This window comes from Gadus morhua, chromosome 2 (genome assembly GCF_902167405.1).
Source record: "Gadus morhua chromosome 2, gadMor3.0, whole genome shotgun sequence".
Lineage (NCBI taxonomy): Eukaryota > Metazoa > Chordata > Actinopteri > Gadiformes > Gadidae > Gadus > Gadus morhua.
The window spans coordinates 675,827-702,993 of NC_044049.1; the positions used below are offsets into that span (position 1 = coordinate 675,827).

The 27,167-nt window shown below is 48.7% G+C and overlaps 5 protein-coding genes across 5 annotated transcripts; all 5 read left to right on the forward strand.

Annotated features, from left to right (window-relative positions):
* The first annotated feature begins 3,973 nt into the window (after positions 1 to 3,973).
* Positions 3,974 to 10,740, forward strand: LOC115532367 (uncharacterized). Its single transcript, XM_030342131.1, is given in 6 exon segments — positions 3,974 to 4,322; positions 4,324 to 4,430; positions 5,164 to 5,478; positions 7,186 to 7,819; positions 8,820 to 9,176; positions 10,073 to 10,740. Coding segments are annotated over 6 exon segments (2,031 nt in total). The 5' UTR covers positions 3,974 to 4,017; the 3' UTR covers positions 10,386 to 10,740.
* LOC115531957 (histone H2B 1/2-like) lies at positions 5,142 to 5,630 on the forward strand. Its single transcript, XM_030341332.1, has one exon. The coding sequence runs from the start codon at positions 5,169 to 5,171 to the stop codon at positions 5,544 to 5,546; it is 378 nt and encodes a 125-aa protein (XP_030197192.1). The 5' UTR covers positions 5,142 to 5,168; the 3' UTR covers positions 5,547 to 5,630.
* LOC115531849 (histone H1-like) lies at positions 7,185 to 8,817 on the forward strand. The gene has a single exon (XM_030341163.1). The coding sequence runs from the start codon at positions 7,200 to 7,202 to the stop codon at positions 7,821 to 7,823; it is 624 nt and encodes a 207-aa protein (XP_030197023.1). The 5' UTR covers positions 7,185 to 7,199; the 3' UTR covers positions 7,824 to 8,817.
* Positions 10,741 to 11,211: 471 nt separating the features above from the next.
* LOC115531976 (histone H2B-like) lies at positions 11,212 to 11,664 on the forward strand. The gene has a single exon (XM_030341371.1). It carries the CDS (start codon positions 11,253 to 11,255, stop codon positions 11,625 to 11,627), a length of 375 nt encoding a protein of 124 aa, XP_030197231.1. The 5' UTR covers positions 11,212 to 11,252; the 3' UTR covers positions 11,628 to 11,664.
* A 3,854-nt stretch (positions 11,665 to 15,518) lies between these two features.
* Positions 15,519 to 26,914, forward strand: LOC115532434 (oxysterol-binding protein-related protein 7-like). The gene is given in 25 exon segments (XM_030342215.1): positions 15,519 to 15,582; positions 15,863 to 16,041; positions 16,430 to 16,573; positions 16,856 to 16,909; positions 17,004 to 17,068; positions 17,070 to 17,115; positions 17,933 to 18,094; positions 18,180 to 18,335; positions 18,695 to 18,725; positions 19,239 to 19,366; positions 19,630 to 19,719; positions 19,824 to 19,989; positions 20,157 to 20,290; positions 20,606 to 20,701; positions 21,325 to 21,493; positions 21,614 to 21,685; positions 22,203 to 22,417; positions 22,762 to 22,899; positions 24,302 to 24,365; positions 24,462 to 24,540; positions 24,760 to 24,904; positions 25,074 to 25,224; positions 25,324 to 25,450; positions 25,652 to 25,774; positions 25,875 to 26,914. Coding segments are annotated over 25 exon segments (2,907 nt in total). The 3' UTR covers positions 25,984 to 26,914.
* The last annotated feature ends 253 nt before the right edge of the window (positions 26,915 to 27,167 follow it).

Genomic DNA, 27,167 nt, shown 5'->3' on the forward strand with positions numbered 1-27,167 from the left:
AGAACGGCTAGGAGTGTAGGGTATTAGCAGCTCGGAGAGGTATGGTGGGGCAAGGCCATTTAAGGCTTTAAACGCAAATAAAAGTATTTTAAAATGAATCCTAAAACGTACAGGTAGCCAGTGCAATGAAGCCAGAATAGGTGTAATGTGGTCGTACTTTCTAGTGTTAGTCAAGAGACGAGCTGCGGCATTTTGAACTAATTGGAGGCGGGCAATGGAGGCCTCACTAATCCCCATGTAAAGTGCATTACAGTAGTCCAGCCGGGTGGTCACAAACGCATGGATTACTATTTCAAGATGCTGTCTCTGAAGCATTGGTTTAATTTTGGCCAGCTGCCTTAGCTGGAAGAAGCTGGACTTCACCACAGCTTTTACCTGGGTGTCAAATTTGAGGTCAGTGTCCACCTTAACCCCCAGGTTATTTAAGATTGGCCTACGGAACTGTTCCAGGTAGCCTAGGTCAACCAGGGGGGACACACCAGAGCCACTGAAAACCACTTCCACTGGTGTGGCAGGTCTGACTGAGACCTCAGCCTGCTGCTCTTCTTCATGAAAATATATAGGTAAGCAAAATGATAAGTTGTAATATTCAAAACACAAGCTCCAAAAAGAAGATAAAGAAAATATCATATCAGTGCCCACCTCTAATATGTCAACCTATACATATTAGAGAACTCAACATATGAATTTTCCAATCCAATCATGCATTATCTAGACACTTTATTTTTAAACTGCAGACAGCAGGTCTGACCTCAACTCGTGAATGGCATATTCTTTAACCCTCATAGGGTGTTCGTGTTTTTGTTACACAGGAGGTGCTGCGGGGTCTGGTGGACCCATTGCCTTTTAATTCAACATACTCAAGCTTTTATTTTTAAATACTCACCAGATGGTTACTTCATCCCAATTGCAAGTAATATAAACAACACATATGTTACATTTGTTCACTTTACCTTTGTTAAATCACATTTATGAATAGAGGTGCCACTCGTTTTTGTTTCTTTTTGTATTAAAATGCAACAAAATAAGGAAATGCCTCATAAAACAGGCATAACTTGGAAATAATCAACATCATTAGAAATTGAAACATACTCAATAACATCTGTCTGAACAACACATTAAAGCCTTTGAACACGGCCATTATACGTATATCAGACTATACCACACATGAGGGGCAGAGTCTCACTGTGTGTGTATTGCATATGTATTTTTTGCACTGGTTGCATGTATATTGTGTTTTTCTGTCCATCATGGGTCCACACACTTCACAGCGTTTCTTTTTGGCTGACGGGCTGGTTCTACATCTGGCTGCTTGCGGGTTGTTCCTGGGGCTGGCTGCTTGCGGGTTGTTCCTGAGGCTGGCTGCTTGCGGGTTGGTCCTGGGGCTGGCTGCTTGCGGGATGGTCCTGGGGCTGGCTGCTTGCGGGTTGGTCCTGGGGCTGGCTGCTTGCGGGTTGGTCCTGGGGCTGGCTGCTCGCGGGTTGGTCCTGGGGCTGGCTGCTCGTGGGCTGGCTACTCGCGGGTTGGTCCTGGGGTTGGCTGCTCGCGGGCTGGTCCTGGCTGCTCACGGGATGGTCCTGGGGCTGGCTGCTTGCCGGCTGGTCCTGGCTGCTCACGGGATGTTCCTGGGGCTTGCTGCTCGCAGGCTTGTCCTGGCTGCTGAAGGGCTAGTCCTGAGGCTCTTTTACGTTTCGGAGCTGGCTGATGCTCATCCTCCTCTTCAAACTCGGTGTCAGACTCTGAAATGTTATCCTCACTTTCCGAAACTATTTCCTCTGCATCACCATCAAAACCCTCTGTCTCTTCAAATATCAACTGTAGGGCAGTCTGAACAGAGAATTGCTTTGCCATCTTGATCAGTTGTGGTATGGAACCATGCTGACAGAGCTTTTTTATAGTGTCAGGTCCCCAAGCTTGATAGTGTTGGGTGCTCCAATTTTGCAACCTTGTGCGGGAACAGTGGGTGCACACTGTGGGTGCTCACACCAAGGGCCCATTCACCTGCTTTACTCTTTCCCCCTCTCTCTCTCTCACACCACACACACACACACAACACACACACACACACAACACACACACACACACACACACACACCACACACAACACACACACACACACACACACACACAGAGAGGAAGAAGGGAAAATGAGGGTGCACAGAACCTATGATTTCCACACTTAAACAGCTCCGGGTCCACTGGACCCGAACACCCTGTGTGTAATATAAATGTGATGGGGGGGTATACAGGGGGGGGTCATTGAAAATGTTTTCTGATTCATGTTGCTCACAGAAAATGAGCCAAAGCCAATGAATCTTAGTTGAAAAAAATAATTATTTGTATCACTTTTATAAAGCTAAAAACGGGTCCCACAGACCCCGTGGCGGTCGTACGTCCAGTTGCGCCCCGGGCAAGACTATCTTCGAGCGAGGGGGGGGGGGTGGGTACGTATCGTGAACCTACGGCCCCGAACACCTTATAAGGGTTAAAGCGACCCAACAATTGCAGTAGAATTGGAAAAAAAGAGTGGTTAAAAAAATAGGGAAATGGAAAATGCTGGTTACTGACCAGAAACAAAAGAAAAACTCAGATGGAACTCAAACAAAATTTTAATCTGACCTCAGTTATGTCATCCACCTTCCTTTGCATCAGCCTAAACACCGGTGGCCCTTCACCTGCAGAAGGGCTTTTGATGCATCTGTCCAGTTGGTGAACAGCTTTCCATGGCTCAAAAAGTCCAAAAATGTTTATATTAGACAATGACAATCAAGTCACATGAACACAGACACGCAAATCTGTGTGTGTGTGTGTGCGTGTGGTGTGTGTGTTGTGGTGTGTGTGTGTGTGTGTGTGTGTGTGTGTGTGTGTGTGCATGCGCGCACATGTGTGCATCTTTAATCTAAATGCAATGGCATTTTTAATGTGGACCTCCAAATGCCGCTGAAGTCTGGTTGGTTGGCATGGCTTAAACATGCCGTATGGACAAAGGGGGCATTGGAACTGACTGCAGCATGTTGTGCAGCGTTCCACTGCAGGCTTTCCACCACATACAACAATTGAATGATGCATCTAAAAAGGATATAAAATGCATCATGTGAATAATTGTACATGAACTTCAATTCAAATTAATGTATACAGCCTGCAAACCTAGATTGTCTTTGCTAACAGGTAAAATGGCCACTTGCACAAGGTAGTGTAAATGAAGCCTTACTTATAAGAAGTAATAATTACTACAAAAATACTGCACTACGGGTTAAAGTCCTGCATCCAAAAACATACTTAACTGAAAGTGGCTAAAACAAGAAATTAATTTAGTACGTTATGTTAAAAGCAAAATATACTCAAGTATCAAAAACAAAAGTAGCCTGCTGATGGTGCAGAAGCATGCCATTTCCCTGTAATTTCAGTTTTGTTTATATACTGTAGTATACAACAGAGGTGTAAAAATAAAAAATAAATGTGCCATGTAGTCCTGCCACATTTTGATTCCACTTGTGCACTTAAACAGATGATATCCCTAATTAGCTAGTCTAGCTATGCAAGGAGAGTTTACAAAAATGTTTTATAACATTACATACATACAAATGTGAATAGTTACTTTACGCTATGCACGAACAAGTTAATAATCCCTGAGAACGTAAGTGATGATGCCGACTGCCATTGGTGTATGTTAACTTTGACGTTAACTAACTTAACTTCAAAACAACAACCCAAACAGACATGTAACATTCGGTTATTTGCATTTCCTATTATCCTACTTTTCTTTAGACACTTTAGACATGACTATAAATCCTTATAACAACGTTTATAGGTCATAAAAGTCGAAAAAGCAAATAGGTGCTCTTTAATGTAGAATCTATGACGATGTATGACCAAATGTATGATATAGCAGATATATAGGGAGGGGTCTGTACTGGAGCTCCGCCCTTCGTCTCTCTAAGGTCCTCTGCGAGCCTTTATAAACACGGAGCGTCAACTCGAGGCTTCATTCTGCATTTGCTAACAGCTCAGTCAATCATGTCTGGTCGAGGAAAAGGAGGAAAGGGACTCGGGAAAGGAGGCGCCAAGCGTCACCGCAAAGTTCTCCGTGATAACATCCAGGGCATCACCAAGCCCGCTATCCGCCGTCTTGCCCGTCGTGGCGGTGTGAAGCGTATCTCCGGTTTGATCTACGAGGAGACCCGCGGTGTCCTCAAGGTGTTCCTGGAGAACGTGATCCGTGATGCCGTCACCTACACCGAGCACGCCAAGAGGAAGACCGTCACCGCCATGGATGTTGTCTACGCTCTGAAGAGGCAGGGACGCACCCTGTACGGCTTCGGCGGTTAAACCATCTTCTCCGACCCTAAACCCAAAGGCTCTTTTAAGAGCCACCCAAATACTTGAAGCTGCAATCCAGTCTAATCAGTATTTGATATACCCGGAAATATGTGTGTGCATCTATAATCTACATGCAATGGCATTACCTCAAATGTAATTGCATTTTTAACGTGGATACCAAAATGCCAAACAAATGTTCTCAATTATAACCAAATAGGCGGGTTAAAGCGTTAAAAAGAACTGCAAACGTGGACGCCGAGAACGAGCTGCCTCGAATTACTAAACATACATGGCATAGACGTAAATTATCTAAGTACATCAGGGATGGGCAATTTCATGATAAAGAGGGCCACATTTTTCATCATAACCTTCAGAGGGTCACATGACTGCACACTTCAACTAAACGTGAGCTGATAGAAGCTATACACAATTTTGAATTTTGCCCATCCCTGAGTACATTTTACGTTGCGTATAATGGTTAACGGACAGTATAGATTTATCTACATTGATACTGGGATAATTATTTAATGTGTGACGCATTGATGGTTTCATAAGTAATATTTTATGTATGTTGAATATTCAATCGGTCAGAAGAGAACGTGAGTTGGATCAGTGCGTTACATGTACATTTCACAATAATGGTTCCATTCGATCATTGATCTCGTAACTTACCTTTAGTTAATCTAGTTACAATATATCTGATTCATCTATTTAATCTATCCCTCCAGCAACATAATTCCGGTTCCCTTTTTTCTAGCCAATCACACAAACGGACTATCCCTTGGTGATTTGCATGCGCCTCCTATAAATACTTAAGTAGAAAATTGACCGACTATTCGACAGACATCATGCCTGCTGACGTTGCCAAACCCGCTCCCAAGAAGGGCTCTAAGAAAGCCGTCTCCAAGACCGCAGTTAAGGGCGGTAAGAAGCGCCGTAAGACCAGGAAGGAGAGTTATGCCATCTACGTCTACAAGGTGCTGAAGCAGGTCCACCCCGACACCGGCATCTCCTCCAAGGCGATGGGGATCATGAACTCCTTCGTCAACGATATTTTCGAGCGTATCGCCGGTGAGGCCTCTCGCCTGGCTCACTACAACAAACGCTCCACCATCACCTCCAGGGAGATCCAGACCGCCGTCCGCCTGCTGCTCCCCGGTGAGCTGGCAAAGCACGCCGTTTCTGAGGGCACCAAGGCGGTGACAAAGTACACCAGCTCCAAGTAGACCTCACCATTCAACTAAACAAACGGTCCTTTTAAGGACCACCCAAATACCTTATAGACCTTTTCCTCGCCTTTTAAAGCATAGTTAAATATGTATGTGTACTGGGATATATGTAGCCGGGAATGTGGAAATCGATGCTCAAGGTGCACTCATGCTCACGCCACACGTTGATTGGCAGTTCTAATTGTCCACTTTAGGAAACCCTTCAAAAATCGTTTAAAAACCAACGCAGGAGCATTCCGTTTCGGTTTCATTTGGGGATAGATTTCCATCATAAAAAGTGGCCACCAGATGTTTGTACTCACGCCTACATGGTATTGGGCTGAAAGACTAATGAATTAAGTAAAATAAATTAAGACCTATTAACTGAGAACGAGCGGACAGAATTAATCTTAAGAGTGAAAACGTTAACTTATTTCAATATATTATTCAGGAACGTGTCGGTTCTGGACTAATGCAGGAGTACTGTTGTAATACCGTTGCCTACTATCGTGATGCAGTACTATTGTTATATTGATTGTCAGTGTTGGCACTGTTGCCAAACTAAGTTTGTGGTTCAGTTAAATATTGGGCCAGAGAGTATGGCCTTTTGGGTGTGCTGAAGATCAGGAAAGGGTAATGATCTTTAAACCTACGCAACATAAAGTATGTATGTAAAATCATATCTTATATACCACCTTGAAGTCAATGCACTTATTGTTTACAATTCAATAACCATTAGGTGTAGGCCCATTCGTCGTTCAGATTTATTGTGTGGGATTAATAAAGAAAGTCGTATAAAATCTTCATCAATCATAACCAACATGATTTCCATATATAGGCCTATATTCAAAGTAGAATAGTATTTTGCTGACTCCTATAAGCCTCACTGATCTGGTCCAAAAACAATTTATTTTCCAATATACTAAAAAACGAAATAAAGCGAGCCAGTGACGTTATTCTGTAAGATTTCCCTAATACGACCGAGGATGTTAGGAGGGTATAGGTAGCGCTGCAGACATGAAACGCTAAGGAGCGGTTTAAGTGGATACACACAATATTAAACTTTTATAAACGTCAAACATTAACACAAATTAAACACATTGGTTGAATGAAGAACATGGTGTGTGTTTAAAATCCACAGAGATGTACATGCGTCTTCTGGCCCTGGCTGCTTAACTACGAACCTCGACTACCGCGTGTGTTTAACTGCCGCTAAATACGTTAATTTTAACCTAAACTACGGACACACAGGACACATTGGTAGATGCCAACTGTTTGCCCGAAGTCTCAGTCATATCATAAAGCTTTGTCCGCATTAAATATCCCCTTTCTACTATTTTAAACAAATATCAAAGTTAAAGCCATTGATATCAAAACCGTCTCGTGTCGCAATAAAGGTTTTTTTAGTAACATTATCTTCAGCCACGGAGGATCGAACTTGGTAATGTTCAAACTTAAGATGTCTTCTTGTAGTGCATATATTTGACATGTCGAATATTGTCATCGTTTGGGGTCTTTATCCTGATCAAATTAGTGAGGAAACACAAACGAGAAGATCATTCCCACTCGGAGTAATTTTTCACTGGTTGAGTCTGTACGGTTCTCATCGTGTGTATAAGGACAGCCCACTGACCGCCCTCAGTCAAATCTTTTACAGAACCTCCCGAGAACATGTCTGAAGTAGCGCCTGCACCCGCTGTTGCCGCCTCCCCGGCGAAAGCCACCAAGAAGAAGCCCGCTGCCCGGCCGAAGAGGGTCGGCCCCAGTGTGAGCGACCTGATCGTGAAAGCCGTGGCTGCGTCCAAAGAGCGAAGCGGAGTCTCTCTTCCGGCCCTGAAGAAGACCCTTGCTGCTGACGGCTACGACGTGGAGAAGAACAACTCCCGCGTCAAGGCCGCAGTCAGAAGCTTGGTGACCAAGGGAACACTGCTCCAGGCCAAGGGCACCGGAGCGTCCGGATCCTTCAAGATCAACAAGGAGGCAAACAAACCCGCCGCTGCCAAGAAGGCCGCCGCCCCTAAAGCCAAGAAGCCCGCAGCCAAGAAACCCGCCGCGGCTAAGAAGGCCGTCACCCCGAAGAAAGTCAAGAAGACTCCAACCAAGAAGGTATCAGTTAAGAAAGCGACCCCGAAGAAGGCGAAGAAGCCCACCGCAGCCAAGAAGGTTGTGGCCAAGGTTACAAAGAAAACCGTCAAAAGCCCCAAAAAAGCTCCAAAGCCCGTTGCCAAGAAGTCTCCGGCAAAGAAGGCAGCAAAGCCCAAAGCAGCCAAGAAGGCCGCCCCCAAGAAGAAGTAAACTGTCCAGTTGAATTCCCCCAAAGGCTCTTTTCAGAGCCACCCACACAACTTTAAGAGCATATATTCCGAATGCACTTCTCTCTGTAATAATAATATATTTCATTTGTAGAGCACTTAACAATCAGAAACTCAAAGTGCTAGAGTTTAAGAGAATAATAATAAAAGGGGTTGTTAAAAAATGCATACAGAGGGGAAATTAGCAAAAGATAGTTTTTTTTATTTATTTTTAACAGCTGTAGTCTGTGGGGCCTTCAGTTGGTCAGGATGGGCGTTCCAGTCTTCGGGAAGCAGTGGAGAAAGCCCGATCGCCCATGGTGCGGACCTTGGTCTTGGGTGGTCTGAGGGTGTGTGCTGATGCAGAGCGAAGGCTGCGTGAGGTGGTCTTCTATAAAGTATGTGTGTAGGACTTCTATAAAGCCACCCATATTGTATCCCATAAATCGCTGACTGCTGTGCTATTGCAAATAGGCAACAATCTATAATCCATTTGTTTTTCTTAAGCAATATAAGGGATAAGGTGGACTAAAGCCTCAAAGCGCATCACCTACCAAACCAAAATGAGCCGCCCTTCGTCACGTAGCCTGTTATAAAATATTCCATGCCGTCCTTGTTCCGTAATGCGCACCGAACGCGTGGAATATAAACAGATGTAGAGTTTACAGCAGGCTACTAACAGATCTGTTGGGTGTGCTAAAGTCTCGCTTGTGATTAGATTCAATATTTCAATCTGAGTTTCTTGATTCAATTAGGATGTATAAATGAAACAGGCTGGTCGATAGTGATATTCTGGTTTGATGATTAATCCTAGGAAATAATAAATATATGAAAGCAGCTGAACCGAAAGAACATGAGGTGGGCGCGCATCAATGTGAGGGCGGGACTCGATTCCTGGCCACTCACAGCGTCTTTACAAGGACCAATCAGCGTGTTGGGATTCTCCGGGGCTGCCTATATAAATCTGTTCGACCAGTCTGTAGCTATCACGATTTTGAAGACATTCAACTATAATGGCAAGAACCAAGCAGACCGCCCGTAAGTCCACCGGTGGCAAAGCCCCCAGGAAGCAGCTCGCCACCAAGGCTGCCCGTAAGAGCGCCCCGGCCACCGGCGGCGTGAAGAAGCCCCATCGTTACAGGCCCGGGACCGTGGCCCTGAGAGAGATCCGTAGGTACCAGAAGTCCACCGAGCTGCTGATCCGCAAGCTGCCCTTCCAGCGCTTGGTGAGGGAGATCGCTCAGGACTTCAAGACCGACCTGCGCTTCCAGAGCTCCGCCGTCATGGCTCTTCAGGAGGCCAGCGAGGCTTACCTGGTCGGCCTGTTCGAGGACACCAACCTGTGCGCCATCCACGCCAAGAGGGTCACCATCATGCCCAAAGACATCCAGCTGGCCCGCCGTATCCGCGGAGAACGCGCCTAAACTGACTTGCCCACAAGTACCCCCAAAGGCTCTTTTAAGAGCCGCCTACATACCCAAAAGAGCAATCCTCGTTTTTACCCCGTACATCTACATTTAAATTAATCATAATTTAGTATTTAAGTCATTATTGACTTTTGCCCGAAGCTGTCCAGGTTACTTGGACGTGCAGCTGCATTAACAGATGACTGTCTATAAGTCCCATTGTGGATTGTATCTTCACACCAATTTGTGAAACAAAATTGTTAACAAAGTTAAACGATTTGCCACAATGTTGCATTGATACAACGTGAGTTGAGAAAAATATGGAAACCGTAAGAGAACAAAGGACCGGAAAGCTTCTACTGTTTACGGGAAGATGAGGGTTTACGACTTCAAACTAATATACCTTATTTTAGTTCAGAGAAATTAAGATGATCCTCTAACCAGACGTGCATTAGACGTATAAGGTGCAGAGTATATGTTTAGTTGAAGATATAATGAATTACTATAAATGTGCATATGATCAAATTAAGAACAAGACTTGCTGTCATTAGAGAACAAGGAACTATAAGTACCTACTTTCGACCAGATATGTAAACAAGATCGATTTTTGAGTTCGTCTTGAATTTAATTTTTGTAGCCAAAACATATGTTGCCGTGAATTATATTTACATGCATCATTAAATGAAATGCGTTATTAAAACTTTCCATCCACATTTGAACAGCGGTAATGGGCGGGGTCTGTACGGGAGCTCCGCCCTTCGTCTCTCTCTCTCTCCTCTGAGAGCCTTTATAAACAGGGAGCATCAATTCACGGCTTCATTCTGCATTTGCTAACAGCTCCGTCAATCATGTCTGGTCGAGGAAAAGGAGGAAAGGGACTCGGGAAAGGAGGCGCCAAGCGTCACCGTAAAGTTCTCCGTGATAACATCCAGGGCATCACCAAGCCCGCTATCCGCCGTCTTGCCCGTCGTGGCGGTGTGAAGCGTATCTCCGGTTTGATCTACGAAGAGACCCGCGGTGTCCTCAAGGTGTTTCTGGAGAACGTGATCCGTGATGCCGTCACCTACACCGAGCACGCCAAGAGGAAGACCGTCACCGCCATGGATGTTGTCTACGCTCTGAAGAGGCAGGGACGCACCCTCTACGGCTTCGGCGGTTAAACCATCTTCTCCAACCCTAAACCCAAAGGCTCTTTTAAGAGCCACCCAAATACTTGAAGCTGCAATCCTATGAACCTGGTAGTTTTGTCTTTATACGTATTAACAACTTAACATGCACGTTTTTTCTGTAAACAAACAAGTGGGTTAAAACTTTACGAAAGCTATAACAGTAGAAACTCTTAAGACGCCAAGAAGGAGCGGCTTCGAATCACTTAACATAATGGTAAACGGACATTGGTTGAACTGATTTGTACGATCTTCTACCCCTCAATCCAAAGCTCTCCGATACATTGTCATCTGACACCTTTCTTCAACGAGCTGTTAACGTGGCAACAGTATATAAATGGTACAATCGTTACGACGTGCCAAAAAGGGGAACTGAATTGTAAACCTGAATTCAAACATCCCGCGCAATTATTGTACCGTTACCTGAACTGTGAAGTAGCCTATGTCTTCTCAGTCACAACACGCTGCTTCCAATAAATAATGTTTTTTATCGAATTTATCATTACCTATATGAAGAGATACCGCACAATGTCATTGAGACTTTTCACATATGTATGAAGAGATATATCAAGGATTTGTATGTTTTCATAAAGTAATATTTAATGTATATGATATGGATGTTAAACCGTTCAGAAGAGGCCGTGATCGGATCAGGAGGAATCGATCACGAACAACCCGTTTATAGTTATATTTTACCGTCTCTAGTGACTGATTACAATAGATTATCTATCTCATTAACATAATTCATGAGTCCTGTGCTCCAGCCAATCACACAGACGGACTATCCCGTGGTGATTTGCATGCGTCGCTTATAAATACTGCCGTCTACCATAGTACTCTTCATCCGCATCAAGACTCAACATGCCTGAGGTAGCAAAACCCGCGCCCAAGAAGGGCTCCAAGAAAGCAGTTTCCAAGGTCGCAGTTAAGGGCGGAAAGAAGCGCCGCAAGTCCAGGAAGGAGAGCTATGCCATCTACGTCTACAAGGTGCTGAAGCAGGTCCACCCCGACACCGGCATCTCCTCCAAGGCGATGGGGATCATGAACTCCTTCGTCAACGACATCTTCGAGCGTATCGCCGGTGAGGCCTCCCGCCTGGCTCACTACAACAAACGCCGCACCATCACCTCCAGGGAGATCCAGACCGCCGTCCGCCTGCTGCTCCCCGGTGAGCTGGCGAAGCACGCCGTGTCTGAGGGCACCAAGGCGGTGACCAAGTACACCAGTTCCAAGTAGACATCACCATTGCCCCAAACCAAAGGTCCTTTTAAGGACCACCCAAATACACTAAAGAACTTCCTAATAATAACTTCGCTGAACTGTTGCTGTACGAGGCTATTTCAGCGCAGCTGTATACCGGGGTAGTGTGCACGATACGGGAGGAATTTCGGGGGGGAAATTGTCAAAAGGCCGAATTGTTAAGTCAACATTAAGAGTGTATATTTATAAATCCCTCAAATGGTATTGCCGAATAAGCGATGTTGAATACAAGACGCATAAAACCTTTCCTGGCTAGAAATGATTCTAACCTTAGGTTTCAATACTTTTCTCATTTTAGAGCTGAATATTTTCGCCAGAACATCGACCACGGTCAGGGTGAACTAAGAGGCCTTCCCGCCGTAGAGTAGCGGGGTTCTAGAGTCAGATCGTTTGGAGAACTTTCCCAATACTAATGTCAGGAGAGAAAACACAAGAATCAGCTGCCACCTTCTTAGAGACACGAGGTCTTTCAGACATAAGGATCACTTCAACAGTATACCCGTTGAAGTGGGCGCACTGGAACCAAAGTTCTGTCCACTATACTCGGTGTTCAACCATGTGGCGCCAACTAGCGTAGCTGGCTATAGCGTAGCTAGCTCAGTTGGCTAGCGTGAGAGGGAGGCATGTGGGGAGGGTCTGTGCTATGGCCGGGACCTAAGGCCCCGTAAAGAAAAAAAAAAAAAAAAGGGTTCCAATGCATATTTCTTCCGTGAGGTCCTCAAGTGATGAAGGAAAACAGGTCATGTTGTTTATATGATGGTAAAGTGGATTATATTAGTTGAAAATTAAGCCAGTTGTAGAACTGGTTCAGAGAGAGAGGATAGTAGGCTACATCGTTCGGATTCCTTAAACCCGACTGTCGAGTTGTAGACCGATACCAAGTGAAGCAGGAGTGTGTGTGTGTTGTTGGGCGCGCGCTCATGCCTGTGTGTGTACGCGCGTGTGTCTTCTTTGCCGTTTAATTGATCGCATCCTCAGCGGACGTCAGGTGTTGTCGAAGCGGAGACCCCACAGAAAAACCGTACATGCGGCGGTCCCCAGCCTCTCTAGACCCCCCAGCCTCTTCGTCGACCGCTTAGGTTTTTTACGCTTTAATTACAAACTGGACTTCAGACGAAAGTAAGGCGAAGTTCCCAGCGCGTAATGAGTTTATTTTGATGTAGAAAGTCTCACAAAAGAGTTGTAACACACAAAAAAGAGTTGTGTAGTGGTAATAATACAATAAGTTATAATAACAGTACAGGTGAGACACCTGCCACGCAGTGACGTAGTGACGTAGTGACGCCGCACGTGGACGAGTGTCGCAGGGAAATGTTTGGCGTGTAGGTGAGGACCTCAGAACTTCATTCAGGATCCCGCAGCGCGCCGCGGTGACAGGTGAGTCCTCCCGAACCAGCCTCTGTGCGTGCAGGAGGAAATCACTGTGGGGTTTATCTTTTTTGGCCAAGAACAGCAGCGTTTTCAACGAGAATGAATCTCTCTGTCTGTCTCCCTCCCCCTCTTCCTCTCTATATCGCTCCTTCTCGCTCTCTCTCTCTCTCTCTCTCTCTCTCTCTCGCTCTCTCTCTCTCTCTCCATAATCGTTCAAACTCCAGGCCAGTTCTCATGATGGATCACTGCTTTTAATGTACATACTAATGCATACTAATAATATTCGATTGTTCATGATATTTTATATATTTTGTATATGACAGGGGTCATTTGCACATAGAATAATTAATCTATGATTTAATGTGCTTGGAGATGGCAAGCTTTGTGAATCCCATCATTGCAAACCCATTATATCAATGTTTAATTTAGATTATAATGGGCAGTAGGATTTATTGTAGTGTGTAGTAGAGTATGATGTGGAGTAAAATGTGCACTGTAATGTAGAGTAGATGTTGTGCATAAGGTGTACCTTAATGTAGAGTTTGTTGTGCATGACACACTGAATGTACCAGATACGTGTCTCGGGTACATTCTTGGTCAAGACCGGTCGGGTGACTCCAGAGGAGCGTGATTTCTCTCCTGATAGACGGCTAGAGATGAACTTCCCTCCTGATTGACATGGGTAGGTCTGGTTGTCATAGGGATGAGCGGACGTTCAGGCTGCTATCAGAGTCTATCTCGTTCCATTTAGCTGAAGAGCATGTGTTCAATGTTTCCCACGCTTTGTATATTTTCGTTGCCATTCTAAATCTGACGTTCAGCGTCTCTCCCCCTCCTCCCCGTCCAGCTTGGGGTGTCCCCCTCCTAACGTCCAGGGGGAGAATCCTCTCCCGTGTCCTCCCCACGTCCCTCTGGGTCCGGGGGGGGGGGTTGTTCTCAGTCCTTTAGAGGACCTGGTGTTCGGATGGGGCCTGTGAACTGGAAGAAGGGCTTTAAGGAGGACTTTAGGACGTTTGAGCCGTTGTTGTTCTGACTGTTGGAGCATTGGTTCTCTAGTTCAGAGGGGAGGGAGTTATGGGGGTTCCTGTTGTGTCTGCTTCCCTTATGGTCCAGGGGGTCTAGACGCTGGTGGTCCAGGTGGGCTGGACGCTGGACTGGTCGGGTCGACCTGACTTTGACAGTGCATTGTGCGGCCCATTGTTCAGTGTGTTCTGTGGTGAGGCCAGAGGAGTGTTTTTCTTGACTGAAGTTCCTGTCGGTAGCTTAAACTCGTCTGAGGACATTCCGGTCATGCCTGCGTAGCAGCGTGTCTCTGCAGGTGACTGGGTGAACCGTGACACACAACGAGGAGGAAGAGGAAGCTCTACCACGGGAAGGGAAGTCAACCTCTCAGCTGTGACATATGAGCTTAGTGGCCCGTCCTATAGGTTACCCTCCGACCGGCCCCGGGGTGAGAGGGAAAGCAGCCGTGGCCAATGGGAAGTTAATGTTTTCTGGAGTAGGAAAGAGGCCACAGACAGCGGTAAAGGGCGGGGCCGACTGGGAGATTGTAAAGGTTCTGCCGGTGAAACCGTCCTGTGCAACAAGGGTGCATAGCCTTCGTGGGATGGGCTAGACGGGTAGGCTGCTTGGATAACATGAGGATGAGGTAATCTCCTCCATACAAGAAAGATGGAGGACAACAACATCTCTCCTGCTGCTAGAGGGATGTTGACTTGACAAACCTGATGATATTGCAGCGGACCAGAAATCTGTGGTTGTTTACCACACAAAAGCCCCGCCCCTCGGTCTCCAGGTGTGTTTCTGGGTGTTTCCATGTGGTCGGGACCCCGCCCAGATACCTGTTCACCAAGATATTCCCCCGTCCAACCAGCTTCTCTCCTGCACCCTGCCTTATGTTCAGCTAAGCTCAGTTCATTTCACCGAAGCAGCGGAACGTAGAGCACCTATTGGCGAGCATTGTGAGTAAGATCTTGTTTATTTCCAGCCGGGTGTGAGTTTGACGGTGCAGACTGTTCATCTTAATTCTGCTGCTGCTGTTCTACTGCACACTGGGAAAGGCTCTGATGAGTTCTAGTGTATCCAATGAAACAAATGTTGTACAGCATTGGAGCAACCTCCTAATGTTCTCCTTCTGCACCGACCTGGTCAACAGGGCAGGGGCTCTGGTTGTATGTCGATCTATTTACTGCGACTCTATCAGAGGTCTGTACATCTGCAGGGGTTGTTTGATGTTCTATTTACTATGACTATCAAGTCTGTACATGTTGTCTTGTCATTTGGGTGACGTCAGATAAATTCCGACGTTCTTTATGTATCTCAGACGGGACGTTTGGCTCACAGCAGAAAAGGACTAAATATATATGATTCTGTAGATCACCTACAACTTTGTTGTTTAGATTTAGTTAGGATAAACCTAAGGTCTATTGTGACAAAATAACAACATAATGCACCATAGAGGTCGGTTAGTCTGTTGTCTGGTTCCTAGTGCAGGAAATGGAAACGGGGAGGTCTCTTGAGCCTCCAGGAGGAACAGGAAAAGCCAGACGTCAGATCAACCGTGGGACGGTTTCAGTGGTTCAAGACCCATGTAGCAGTCTCTTTTGTCCTTGTTCCTTCTTTCGTTTATGTTTAATCCCTGGTCTCTGACTCACTGCATTACACCTCCAGACTGGTCCGGATAATTAGTTTGTTCATCCTTCTAATTCTACAGTCTTTGAACCTGCAGTGCACTTTGACGGCAGATCGGAGATCCTTCTTGTTGTCAAGATTATTTGTTGTCTTCTTATCTAACGTGTCGCTCTTGCCTTCCAGTGCCATGACCGTGGACCTTTCCTGAGAGCTTCCTGATTTGCTACATTTTCTCGTCCAATCGCATCCATGGGACCCCCAGGTCTGCCCGCCTCCTCTGAACAGTAGCCAATCGGTGATCAGTGGTTTCGAGAAATCTCCAATCAGCGGGTTCAAACCCAGCCACTCTCGTAACGGCAGCACCGGCTCCTCCAGACACACCAAGCAGGTGAGTAGACTGCAACACCTGTAGCAGTCGGGTCTCACCTGTTGCAGCAGGTGAGACCTGGGCTGGAACACCTGGAGCAGGTGATTCAAAATGGATTAAAGTTTAGATTTAAGTTATCACATATAAATGTGTGATGGGGTAAGTTAGCTCGTCACTGTCTCTGATCATGTTATTGTGCATTATTTAATAAAGGTAGAGGTCAAATATAACTGGATTTCCAGCTGTTATCGTCAGGGTGGATGTAGGTGGGTCCTGACGACAAAAGCCTTGCATGTTGTTGTATCGTACACAGAGTAAGACGGTGTTAAACAGTGAAGAGAGAGACGGAGACGGCATCAATAGGTTATTGATCTGTTCTGATATTGTGATCGATGTGATTCTGTGTCAGACTCGTGACTGGGAGGTGTTGGATGATCTTCAGCAGACCACCATGTCGGTGGCTGCCGGCTCCTCTCTGGACCTCAGCATCCCTGGGATCTGTGAGGGATACCTGATGAAGGGACGGAAGTACCCTCTGAAGGGCTGGCACAAGGTGACTGGACGAACAAGCTACTGTTTGCTTTTGACAGGCCCCCATTGTTCCTCCAGCTGGGATGTTGATCAGCCAGTCTGTACCCTCTGGTGACAAAGTGGGAGTGTCCACCCAGATGAGTGATTTACCCTGGTGGCAACGCAGGTTCCCTTAAAGGGCAACCACAACCGTAATCTGGGAGCTAGCCATAACGACGTGTGAAACTCTAATCCTGACCCCTGGTGCCGCTCAATGCCCGTACAGCTTCCGGTGGAGGTCTTGATTGTGATTGGTCTTTTTCAGAGGTACTTCCTGTTGGAAAAAGGAATCCTCAAGTATGCCAAGACTCATCAGGACGTAAGTAATCAGATCTGATAATTGATGACATCTCATGAAGTGACGTTGACATGCGGCTTGTTGGTGACGTGTGGTTGACGTCGGTCCGTCTCAGATCCAGAGAGGGAAGCTCCACGGTTCCCTGGACGTCAGCCGTGCCGTCCTGTCCGTCAACAGAAGTCGAACGCCTCGACCTGGACGCCGGCGACGACCTTTACCACATGAAGGTACCCCCCGCCCCTCAGTCTGTACCACATGGAGGTACCCCCCGCCCCTCAGTCTGTACCACATGGAGGTACCCCCAACCCTCAGTCTGTACCACATGGAGGTACCCCCAACCCTCAGTCCTGTACCAATGGAGGTACCCCCGCCCTCAGTCTGTACCACATGGAGGTACCCCCAACCCTCAGTCTGTAACCACATGGAGGCACCCCCCGCCCCTCAGTCTGTACCACATGGAGGCACCCCCCCGCCCCTCAGTCCTGTACCACATGGAGGTACCCCCAACCCTCAGTCTGTACCACATGGAGGTACCCCCCCAACCTCAGTCTGTACCACATGGAGGTACCCCCCGCCCCTCAGTCTGTACCACATGGAGGTACCCCCCCACCCTCAGTCTGTACCACATGGAGGTACCCCCCAACCCTCAGTCTGTACCACATGGACGTACCCCCAACCCAACCATAAAAATATTCCTGACCACTCAAATTAAGCAAAATGACCTCCAAGGTGGTTTCTGGACCTTGCATTTACATTTAGGGCATTTAGCAGACGCTTATGTCTAAAGCGACTAAGAACGGTTCATACACGCATTCACACATCGCCAACATTTGAAGGCAAGGCGACGGAGAGCTTGTTCGGAGAGTTAGGGAGGGGTGACAATCGGCTAGGAGGTGCTCGGAGATCGAACTAGCAACCTGCCGGTTACAAGTCACCCCACTGCACTTCCTGAACTGCCAACCTCCTGGACCTTCTGGACACTTTGAAGAGAACATTTGAATGGTTTAACTGTTGCTACTCCATCTAATGGTTTCCCTCTGTTAGGCCAAGAGCCACGAGCTCTTCTACATCTGGCTGACCAAGCTGTGCGCTCACCGCATCTTCAAGAAGAACGAGGCCATGAGCGTCCACCGCGGGGTCCTGCACGCCCTCTCCCAAGGCCAGGGGAACCTGCCCTCCATGGCCAGCCTGGCTCACAGGAACGCGGTCAGTACCCCCAGGGCGGCCGCTGGTCTCAAGCCTCACTAACGTCTGAGTAGCATCCTAACCTCCCGGTCCTCCCTCCATGCAGCAGTACACCAGCTCCGTGTCGGCCTACCAGGCCGCCCCGGGGGAGGACGGGACCCCCGGGGACCGAGGGACCCCTACTGAGCCCTCCACCGCGGGGTCAACAACAAGGTCTCGGCCTGGCTCCAGCAGACCGACGACACGGACACCACCTCCCAGGGTCAGAACCTCTCAGCTCCTCTGGGCTCTGGGTCTCCAGTACAGCTGGGCTCTTCATTGTACTCACTAACCTTTTATTGGATAGGGTTAACTGGTTTAGTGTTGGGTTCAATTGGTAGGCCAGGCTCATAAGTAGGTTATTCAGGTTAACTTGGTTAGTTGGAGGTAATTTCTTCAGTGGCAGGTTATTTATTTGGTTGACTTCATTAGTGACAGGTTAGGTTAACTTCTTTAGTGACAGGTTACGTTAGTGTGTTAGTTGGGTTAACTTCTTTAGTGCTATAAGGCGCGTTCACTCTCCTTGTGATAACGAGACGGCTCGCCAGTGATGACCCTCACGGTTACGCGTGTTCCCGACAGCGACCGTTCATGTGCACTTGTGAAACAGCCGGTTGGGAATCTAAAAGTTCTTCACAGCAGGGTTTTTTTATCCGATAAAAACCAGTCAGAACTAAACAGAACTTGGTAGGATCAGTTTCACGTTTGCATGCCTTTTTTTTGTTGATGCCTGTCACCTACTATACTTTATCTTTTATTTATGAGTAGCACATACAGTATTGCCACTATATGGAAGGCAACACGTCCCCTTATCTAGATCTGGTTTATCAGTACACAACGTTTAAAACTGAGAAAAGTCATGCCAACAGACGTTACGTCAATCGATAGTAAAGTATGTGATATGATGGTTGATTATTTTATATTGAGTTCCGCAATGTTCATGCCATCACTAGTAAACCATACGTCACTAACTGGGCAACTGTTATCAAAATTTGGCCTGAGTTGCCGAACTGAAGTAGATCAGCGTCATGAGGTGTCGTTCACGCGAACTTTCCGACGTCGCGAAAATGTTTTCCCCCTTTTTTCCATCGACGTGAACCCACCGATATTGTCCTTTCGTTCTCAGAGCTGGCGCGGTGCCAGCTGGAGCTGGTGGAGATGGAGGCTTTGGTCCAGCGACTCCATTGGCTGGAGGGAGGCCCTAACCCTAACCCAATCACAGACACTGACCTGGAGCAGCGAATAAGCATGCAGGTAGAGTTGCTTTCCACCACTCATCATCAGTCCCGCCAATATAATAGTTTTTTAAAGATGTTTGTACCGAGGTAGCCCTAGCGAGCGTAGCCCCCCCCCCCCCTAGAGAGCATAGCGCACCCCCCTGGCGATCGTAGCCCCCACTAGCGACCGTAGCCACCCCTAGCGACCGTGGCCCCCCTAGCGACCATAGCCCCCCTAGCGACCGTAGCCCCCCTAGCGACCGTAGCTCCTAGCTGATGCTCCATCTGGCTCTCTTCCAGAACCTATCCCTGGAGAAACCCAAGAAGAAGTCGGGCAAGGTGTTCGGCCACTCCAGGACCCTGTCCCGCGTGGAGGCCATGGGCGGCATGGTAAGACCTCCTCTCAGACCTCAGCAGGCCAGTGTTCAGGCTGGATGACTGATCCTCTCAGGCCAGTGGTCAGGCTGGATGACTGACCCTCTGCTCCTCTCCAGTTCACCTCCAGCCACCTGAGCAGCAACAACTCGGTCAGCCAGCGTCACCTTGGGGCGTCACTGCAGTCCATCCCCGACTACGTGTACACCCAGCTGTCCAACCCCCAGGTCACCTCCCCCGAGGCCAAGAAGATCCAGCAGGACATCTGCGTGGCGTCCCAACGAGGTCAGGACCCTCTGATGCTGCTACTGTCTGGACTGTCTCTACTGTATCATTCTGCAGAGTCTGTCTTGTCTTCATTGTATTCTACTCTCTCTGCTGTCTTCTACTCTCTCCCCGGTCTCCTACTGCCTGTGTGTGATGCTATAATATTGTGTGTGTTTGCGTTTCAGTGCATGCGTCTCTGAAGTCGGTCCATGAGGTGTTGACGTTGGAGAGGGAGAGACTTAGAAATGCCTGGAACGCCCCCGACCTCAAACAAAACACTAGCCACCAGCTAGCCACCCTTTGTAGCACGCTGTCGGAGGTACACGCGCTACCATACGCTACTATGCCCTACTGCTACTACATGCTGCTACATCTTACTACGCTTATATGCACTGCTGCCACACTACTACATGCTACGACACTATACTCGAACACAAGCTAATACAAGCTGCTGCATGCTGTTAGCGCTACGTGCTGCTGCTTGGTGTCTACACACTGCTATGTGCTGCCAAGCGCTACACACTGCTACAACACTGCTACAAACTACTACAAGCTAGCACACACTAATACAAGCTGCTTTGGGTCGCGTTGCTTTAACCTCCTCTGGGTGTCCGTCTGTCCGTCCGTCTGTCAGCTCGATGTGCAGTCTCGCTTGACCAAAGTTCACTCGCTCTCGCTCTCCTCCTCCGATTCCACCGAGGAGTCCTTCTGCACCGTCCGGCCTGACCAGGTGGGTCACGTGGTTCCACCCAACTTCACTTAAATTATCATGGTTTAACCCACACTTCACTTTACTTGGTTTAACCTAAATTAAAGTGTGTGTGTGTGTGTGTGTGTGTGTGTGTGTGTGTGTGTGTGTGTGTGTGTGTGTGTGTGTGTGTGTGTGTGTGTGTGTGTGTGTGTGTGTGTGTGTGTGTGTGTGTGTGTGTGTGTGTTCTCTGGTATGTTGTAGTGTGTGTGTGTACTCTGGTAGGTTGTAGTGTGTGTGTACTCTGGTAGGTTGTAAACTGTGTGTGTGTGAGTGTGTGTGTGTACTCTGGTATGTTGTAAAGTGTGTGTGTGTGTATACTCTGGTATGTTGTAGTGTGTGTGTGTATACCCTGGTATGTTGTAGTGTGTGTGTGTGCGTACTCTGGTATGTTGTAGTGTGTGTTTACTCTGGTATGTTGTCGTGTGTATGTGTATACCCTGGTATGATGTAGTGTGTGTGTATACTCTGGTATGTTGTAATGTGTGTGTGTGTGTGTGTGTGTGTGTGTGTGTATACTCTGGTATGTAGTAGTGTGTGTGTGTATACTCTGGTATGTTTTAGTGCATTTTGTGCGGTGTGTGACCTTTGACCTCTGCCCCCAGCGGACCCCGTCCCGTCGGCGCCCCCCCTCGGTGGCGGACTCCATGGCGGAGTACTTCGACGCCAGCGAGGTCATCCTGTGCGACAGCTCGTCGGAGGCGGAGGCGTCGGACGAGTCGGGGCTGAGCGACATCACCACCACCAGCACCTCGGAGCCCGACGAGGGCCACGGTGAGTCGCCGCGGCAACGGGCCGGTCACAGGGGGAGGGTCGGGGGCGTGGCCCGTGGGGAGGGGCGGGGTTGTGTGTAAAGCGGCCGATTGGCTGACAGGTGATCCGTCTCGTCCCCAGCCTCCGCCACGGTGAAGTACCGTGCCAGCGTCTCCAGCGCGCCGGACAAGCCCCGCCTCCTCACCGACAGCGGTAAGCCCCGCCCACTCCCACTGGTCCGCGGTGAACTGGGACCAGTGCAGCCGCTCTGGGCTCGGCCACTGGTCCCCTCGGCCGTCACCAGGGCCCAGTTTTAAAAAAAAAAATCTGCATCAAATTGATCCGGATTTCAGAATTCCCATGTTTTGCTATCCAGGATCACCTGATCCATCTTATTTTTCTACCCGTTTTTGGATCACTGTGATCCAAATACCAAATTTCCAACCAACTGATTCCCCCCTTCTGATGGGATCAGGATAATCCTGTTATTTTTGGATCAAATAGATGCCAAACTGAGTTCAAAGTTTTAAAAACCCATAGGGCAGATTTGATCCAGATAAAATGTAAGATCGGATCAAGACACAACTGCTCACTGCCCCCGCAGGCTGGGAGGCATCCAATGTCCACGTTAATCACATTAAGATTAAACATCATTCTCTCGCTCTCGCTCTCTCTGTCTCTGTTGGTCTCTATCTCCCTCCTCTCTCTGTCTCTCTCCCCCCCTTCTTAGGACGCCGTAAGATCCTTCCCGCGTCCTGCACTGACAACGGCCACATCGGCATCATGACCATCCTATACAACAACATCGGGAAGGACCTGTCCCGCGTGTCGATGCCGGCGGCGCTCAACGAGCCGCTCAGCCTCCTACAGCGGCTCAGCGAGGAGCTGGAGTATAGCGCGCTGCTGGACACGGCCAACAGCACCGACGACCCCTACCAGCGCATGGTACGTAGCCTAGCCGCCAACAGCACTGACGACCCCTACCAGGGCATGGTACCTAGCTTAGCCGCCAACAGCACAGACGACGCCTACCAGCGCATGGTACGTAGCGTAGCCTAGCCTAGCCTTCAACGGCACCGACGACCCCTACTAGCGCATGGTACGTAGCCTAGCCTAGCCGCCAACAGCACCAACGACCCCTACCAGCGCATGGTATGTAGCCTAGCCTAGCCGCTTACATTGCCGATGACCGCTACCAGCGCATGGTACCTAGCCTAGCCTAGCCTCTCACCTCTGTATGTGGGTGTTGCTGATGCTAGCCTAGCTGATACCCCTGGTTGTGTGTCCAGGTGTACCTGGCAACGTTCTCCATCTCCGGCTACGCCTGGGCCTCCTGGAGGAGCCGCTACAAGCCCTTCAACCCTGTCCTTGGGGAGACGTACGAGAACAACCGGCCAGACCGCGGCTTCAGATATGTCGGCGAACAGGTACACACTCTGCACAGTAAACATTTACACACCCTGCAAACTCTGCACACTCTACACTCTACACACTAACATTTACACACTCTACACACTAACATTTAAACACGTTACACTACACACTTTGTACTTTACACTCAATAACTGTAATGTAAGGCCCAATCCCATTTCTACCCCTTACCCCTTCCCCTTAACCCTTCAAAGCAAGGGGGAGGGGTAAGGGGAAGGGGTAAGGGACGTTACATAGTCAACGCGAGCAACGCGCGTAAACGACGCGAGCGACGCGCTTCCTTTCAAAGTCTACACAGCATACGCGAACGTCGCGGGCATTGCATGACATGCAATACACCACTCGCGCTATGGGTGGCAGCAGAGTCACCGGTGTTTTCGCGGGTGACATTCCAGGTGACATTCCGATCAAAGTGGCTACGGAAGAAGAGGGATGAAGAGCAGAGATAGGCGGTGGTATGTGCGCCCCTTAAATACCACAAAAGATCAGGATGGGGAATTTGTTTCTTCCAATAAGAAGCCTGGACGAGGAGAGGCATTTCCAGTATTTTCGGATGTAGGCGCCAAAGTTTGATGATCTCCTTTCGCGAGTCATCCGATATCTTCCCGACTCTCACCAAAACCGGCCCTTGTCAGGGAGCAGCTGGCAGATTATTTTTTGTCAGATGCTGGCGTGTTTACCCACCAGTACAATGTGCTACGATTGTGTATGCGCACTGACCAATAAATGTATATACATTGGTCACTTGGAAGCATGACTTTTGATTCATTAGTTATCACATTTCACAAGTTACCTAATTTGGTTTACGTCAAACTCATTAATTCGTATCCATATAAAATGTTTACACAACGAGCTACTGCCTTGACAGATGAATGAATTATTTAAGTGTAGGCCTATAGCCAAAGCTATGGCGCATAATGTCCACAGAAATTTTATGGTAGGAAACATTATTAGAGAAAAGGGGTTTATTTATCAAATACAGAAACTTGACCCACCATACACGCACACATTTTTCATTCACTACACACTCACGCTTTCAAATTTCATACACTCAAAGAGGCTATACTGAACTTATGTTTCACACAGAATGTGAACACAAAACATTACGTAATTAATTCAAATAGGCTAACACTAAAAAAAATAAGGCCAGTAATAGAACGAATATCGGGTGACAAGAAGATCATTAAAATGGCACTTTGCCCCTGTGGGAGGGTTTGCATAAATTGGCACAGGTAATTAGTAAAAGAGACGTGAATGTCATTCGTATCACGTTCCTGCATCCTCTCATGTTCTTCTGTAAATATAACCTTTAGTTTAAATAATGTACAATATTTGCAGCATCGCAAATATATTGGGATTGGGCCTAAATGTCATTTAACACTCGTCTGTCTGTCTCAGGTCAGTCATCACCCTCCAGTCTCCGCCTGCCACGCCGACTCTGAGAACTTCTCCTTCTGGCAAGGTGAGCCGACGCTCTGGTGTGAAACTCACCCTAATCCTAACCCCAACCCTGACCCTAACCCCTGACTTTGGTTTTGACCTTTGCTCCCTCGTCCAGATCAGAGATGGAAGTACAAGTTCTGGGGGAAGTCTGCTGAGATCATCTCCTCAGGCCAGGTCAACGTGTCTCTGCCCAGGTGAGGCTGCTGACCCAGAGAAATGCCAGGTTCCATATTCCCTGGATGTGGGGGGGGGGGCATGTTAGTGGGTGGGGTGTTGTTATGTAGGTAAGGGGGACACTATGAGTGGAACAAGGTGGTGTGTGTAATGATGACCATGTCACTGTCCAGCTAATGCAGTGTGTGTATAGTGTGCGTGTGTGTGTGTCCAGCTAATGTAGCGTGTATATTGTGTAGGTACGGGGACCACTATGAGTGGAACAAGGCAGTGACCTGTATCCACAACGTGCTGAGCCCCCAGCGCTGGCTGGAGCACTACGGAGACGTGGTGATCAAGAACACCCAGAGCGACGTCTGCACCTGCAAGATCACCTTCGTCAAGGTGACCCAGAGCGCCACGCCTTAGGCCTCAGTAACGCCAGGATGCACATTTCAGCCTCCTACGAAACGAAGGGATCGAACCAGCAACCTTCAGGTTACCAGCCGACCCGCGGTGCCTCCTGAGCTACTGCCGCTAATGTCTCCTCCTCTTCCTCCACTTCCTGTTGCAGTCGCGCTACTGGAGCTCTGACAGCAGTAAGAACGAGGTGCAGGGAGTGGTGCTGGACCGTGCCGGGGAGGTGGTGCATCGCTTCGGGGGGCTCTGGCACGAGGGCATCTTCTGCGACACCTTCCCCACCCCACAATGCATCTGGAAGCCCAGTGAGTACACGCACACGCGCGCAAACACACACACGCGCGCCGCAACCCTCCGTTGGGTCGGACTCGCGATAACCCGCTGTGATGTCACTTCCTGTCCAGCCGTGCAGCTAGATGACCACGTCAAGTTTTACGGGTTCTCGCAATACGCCCGCGAGCTCAACGAGTTGACCCCCGACCTGGAAGGGCTCCTGCCCCCCACGGACTCCCGCTACCGACCCGACCAGCGGTACAAACACACACACACGCACACACACCTGTGTAGAAGTTGGTTCTAGATATATGGTGGTAGATGTATAGCATATGAAGTACTGTAGTAACACTGTTCTGTTCTACTGAAGCCGTGTGCTTGAGTGTCCACCCCTGTTCATTAGTTATTGTGTGCGTGGGTATGTTTCCGTTCATGGGTGCATCGTGTGTGTGCGGGCAGGCTGCTGGAGGAGGGCGACGTGGCGGCGGTGGACGTGCGTAAGGACGAGGTGGAGGAGAAGCAGCGTGAGCGCAGGAAGGAGCTGGTGAAGCAGGGGGAGGAGCACATGCCGCGCTTCTTCAGGTAGGCTCTCCCCATTGGTCCACCTCTCCCCGTCGGTCCGCCTCCGTGAGAGGGTTCTGGGCTCCGATTGGCTGCTTGACGTCCTCATGTTGTGTTCCAGGCGGACGGTGGACGAGGCCGGGCGCGAGGTGTGGATTCACAACGGAACCTACTGGAACCTCCGCAGCAAGCCGGGCTTCGCCAACACGCCCAACCCGGACCTCTGGTAGAACCCGGAGAACGGTTGGCAGGCTTCCCCAGGGCGGTCTCGGGGTCCATTTTATATAAATGGGGTTTTACTAGAGACTCCCTCAGACCACTGCCAGGGGTCGTAGGTCAGACTTCAGCCCGGAGGTCTGAGCAGAGGTGTGTTCCACACCATGAACTCTGAGCTCCGCCCGAAGGAGTGTGGTGTTCAGGTGTTTCCTCGGCGTGATAACGTGTATCTTATCTTTCGTCTCAAATGTATTTCTAGTGTTTCAGGGTAGAGAGCGGGACGGGGTCTATCTGAGGGGCTGTACAATAGGGTTTCGTGGGTGCTGTCCTGCAGGGTTTGGTGGGTCTTGCGGTGTGTTTGAGGCCCTAGGGGGGGGGGGGGTTCCAGGGGGGAGGAGGTGATGGGTCCATGACGACCTCCTGTTGGGGTCCGAGTAGTCTGGATGCCCCCCTGCTGGGAGCCCGGGGTCTACTCATGTTTCATAATGAAAAGAGACTCTAGGATGTACTGTAATGTCGTGTTTTCAAATAAACTGAGAAATCTACACTCTGCTTCTTTACCCTGTGTCAGGATGGACAGTGGTACTACACTTGTGCAGTGATACTACAGTGATTGTACACTAGTGCAGTGGAAGAACCTTATGCCCCTTTTCCACCGGCGGGTACGCTTCGGACCCAGCACGCCTCAGCCCAGTAGTGAGGGCGCGGTAAAGCCCAGCTCAGTTACGGCTCGCGTTTCCACCGCCGACAGTACCCTTATGGTAAGTGGGGTATCGGGGATGACGATAGCCGCGGCAGTTATGTAGGCATCGTGACCTCATGGCAGCCCGACATAGTGTAGCCTGCTAATCAATCCAAGGAAAAAGAATGCGTCACAAATTAGAGCCTCAATGTAGGACGTCAGACTTTTCTTCAATAAACGAAGCTTTCGCTGTTGTACAGAAATACCTCACGGGTACTGCGTTGTTTTTTTCATTATACCCCTTTCGCACGGAACTGACGATTCTGTCGACCAGTCAACGGACGGCGTGTGTAGCTCGAATTTGCCGGCACCCTTTCAGACGCCTCAATACCCCAACTGACGAGTACGGCGAGACGAGTACGGCTCGGTCCGTACTTATGGCGGTGGAAGCGAGACCCGTGCCTATTGCAGACTGGTGGAAATGCGCCAATAGTGCAGTGGACCACCAGGTCATGT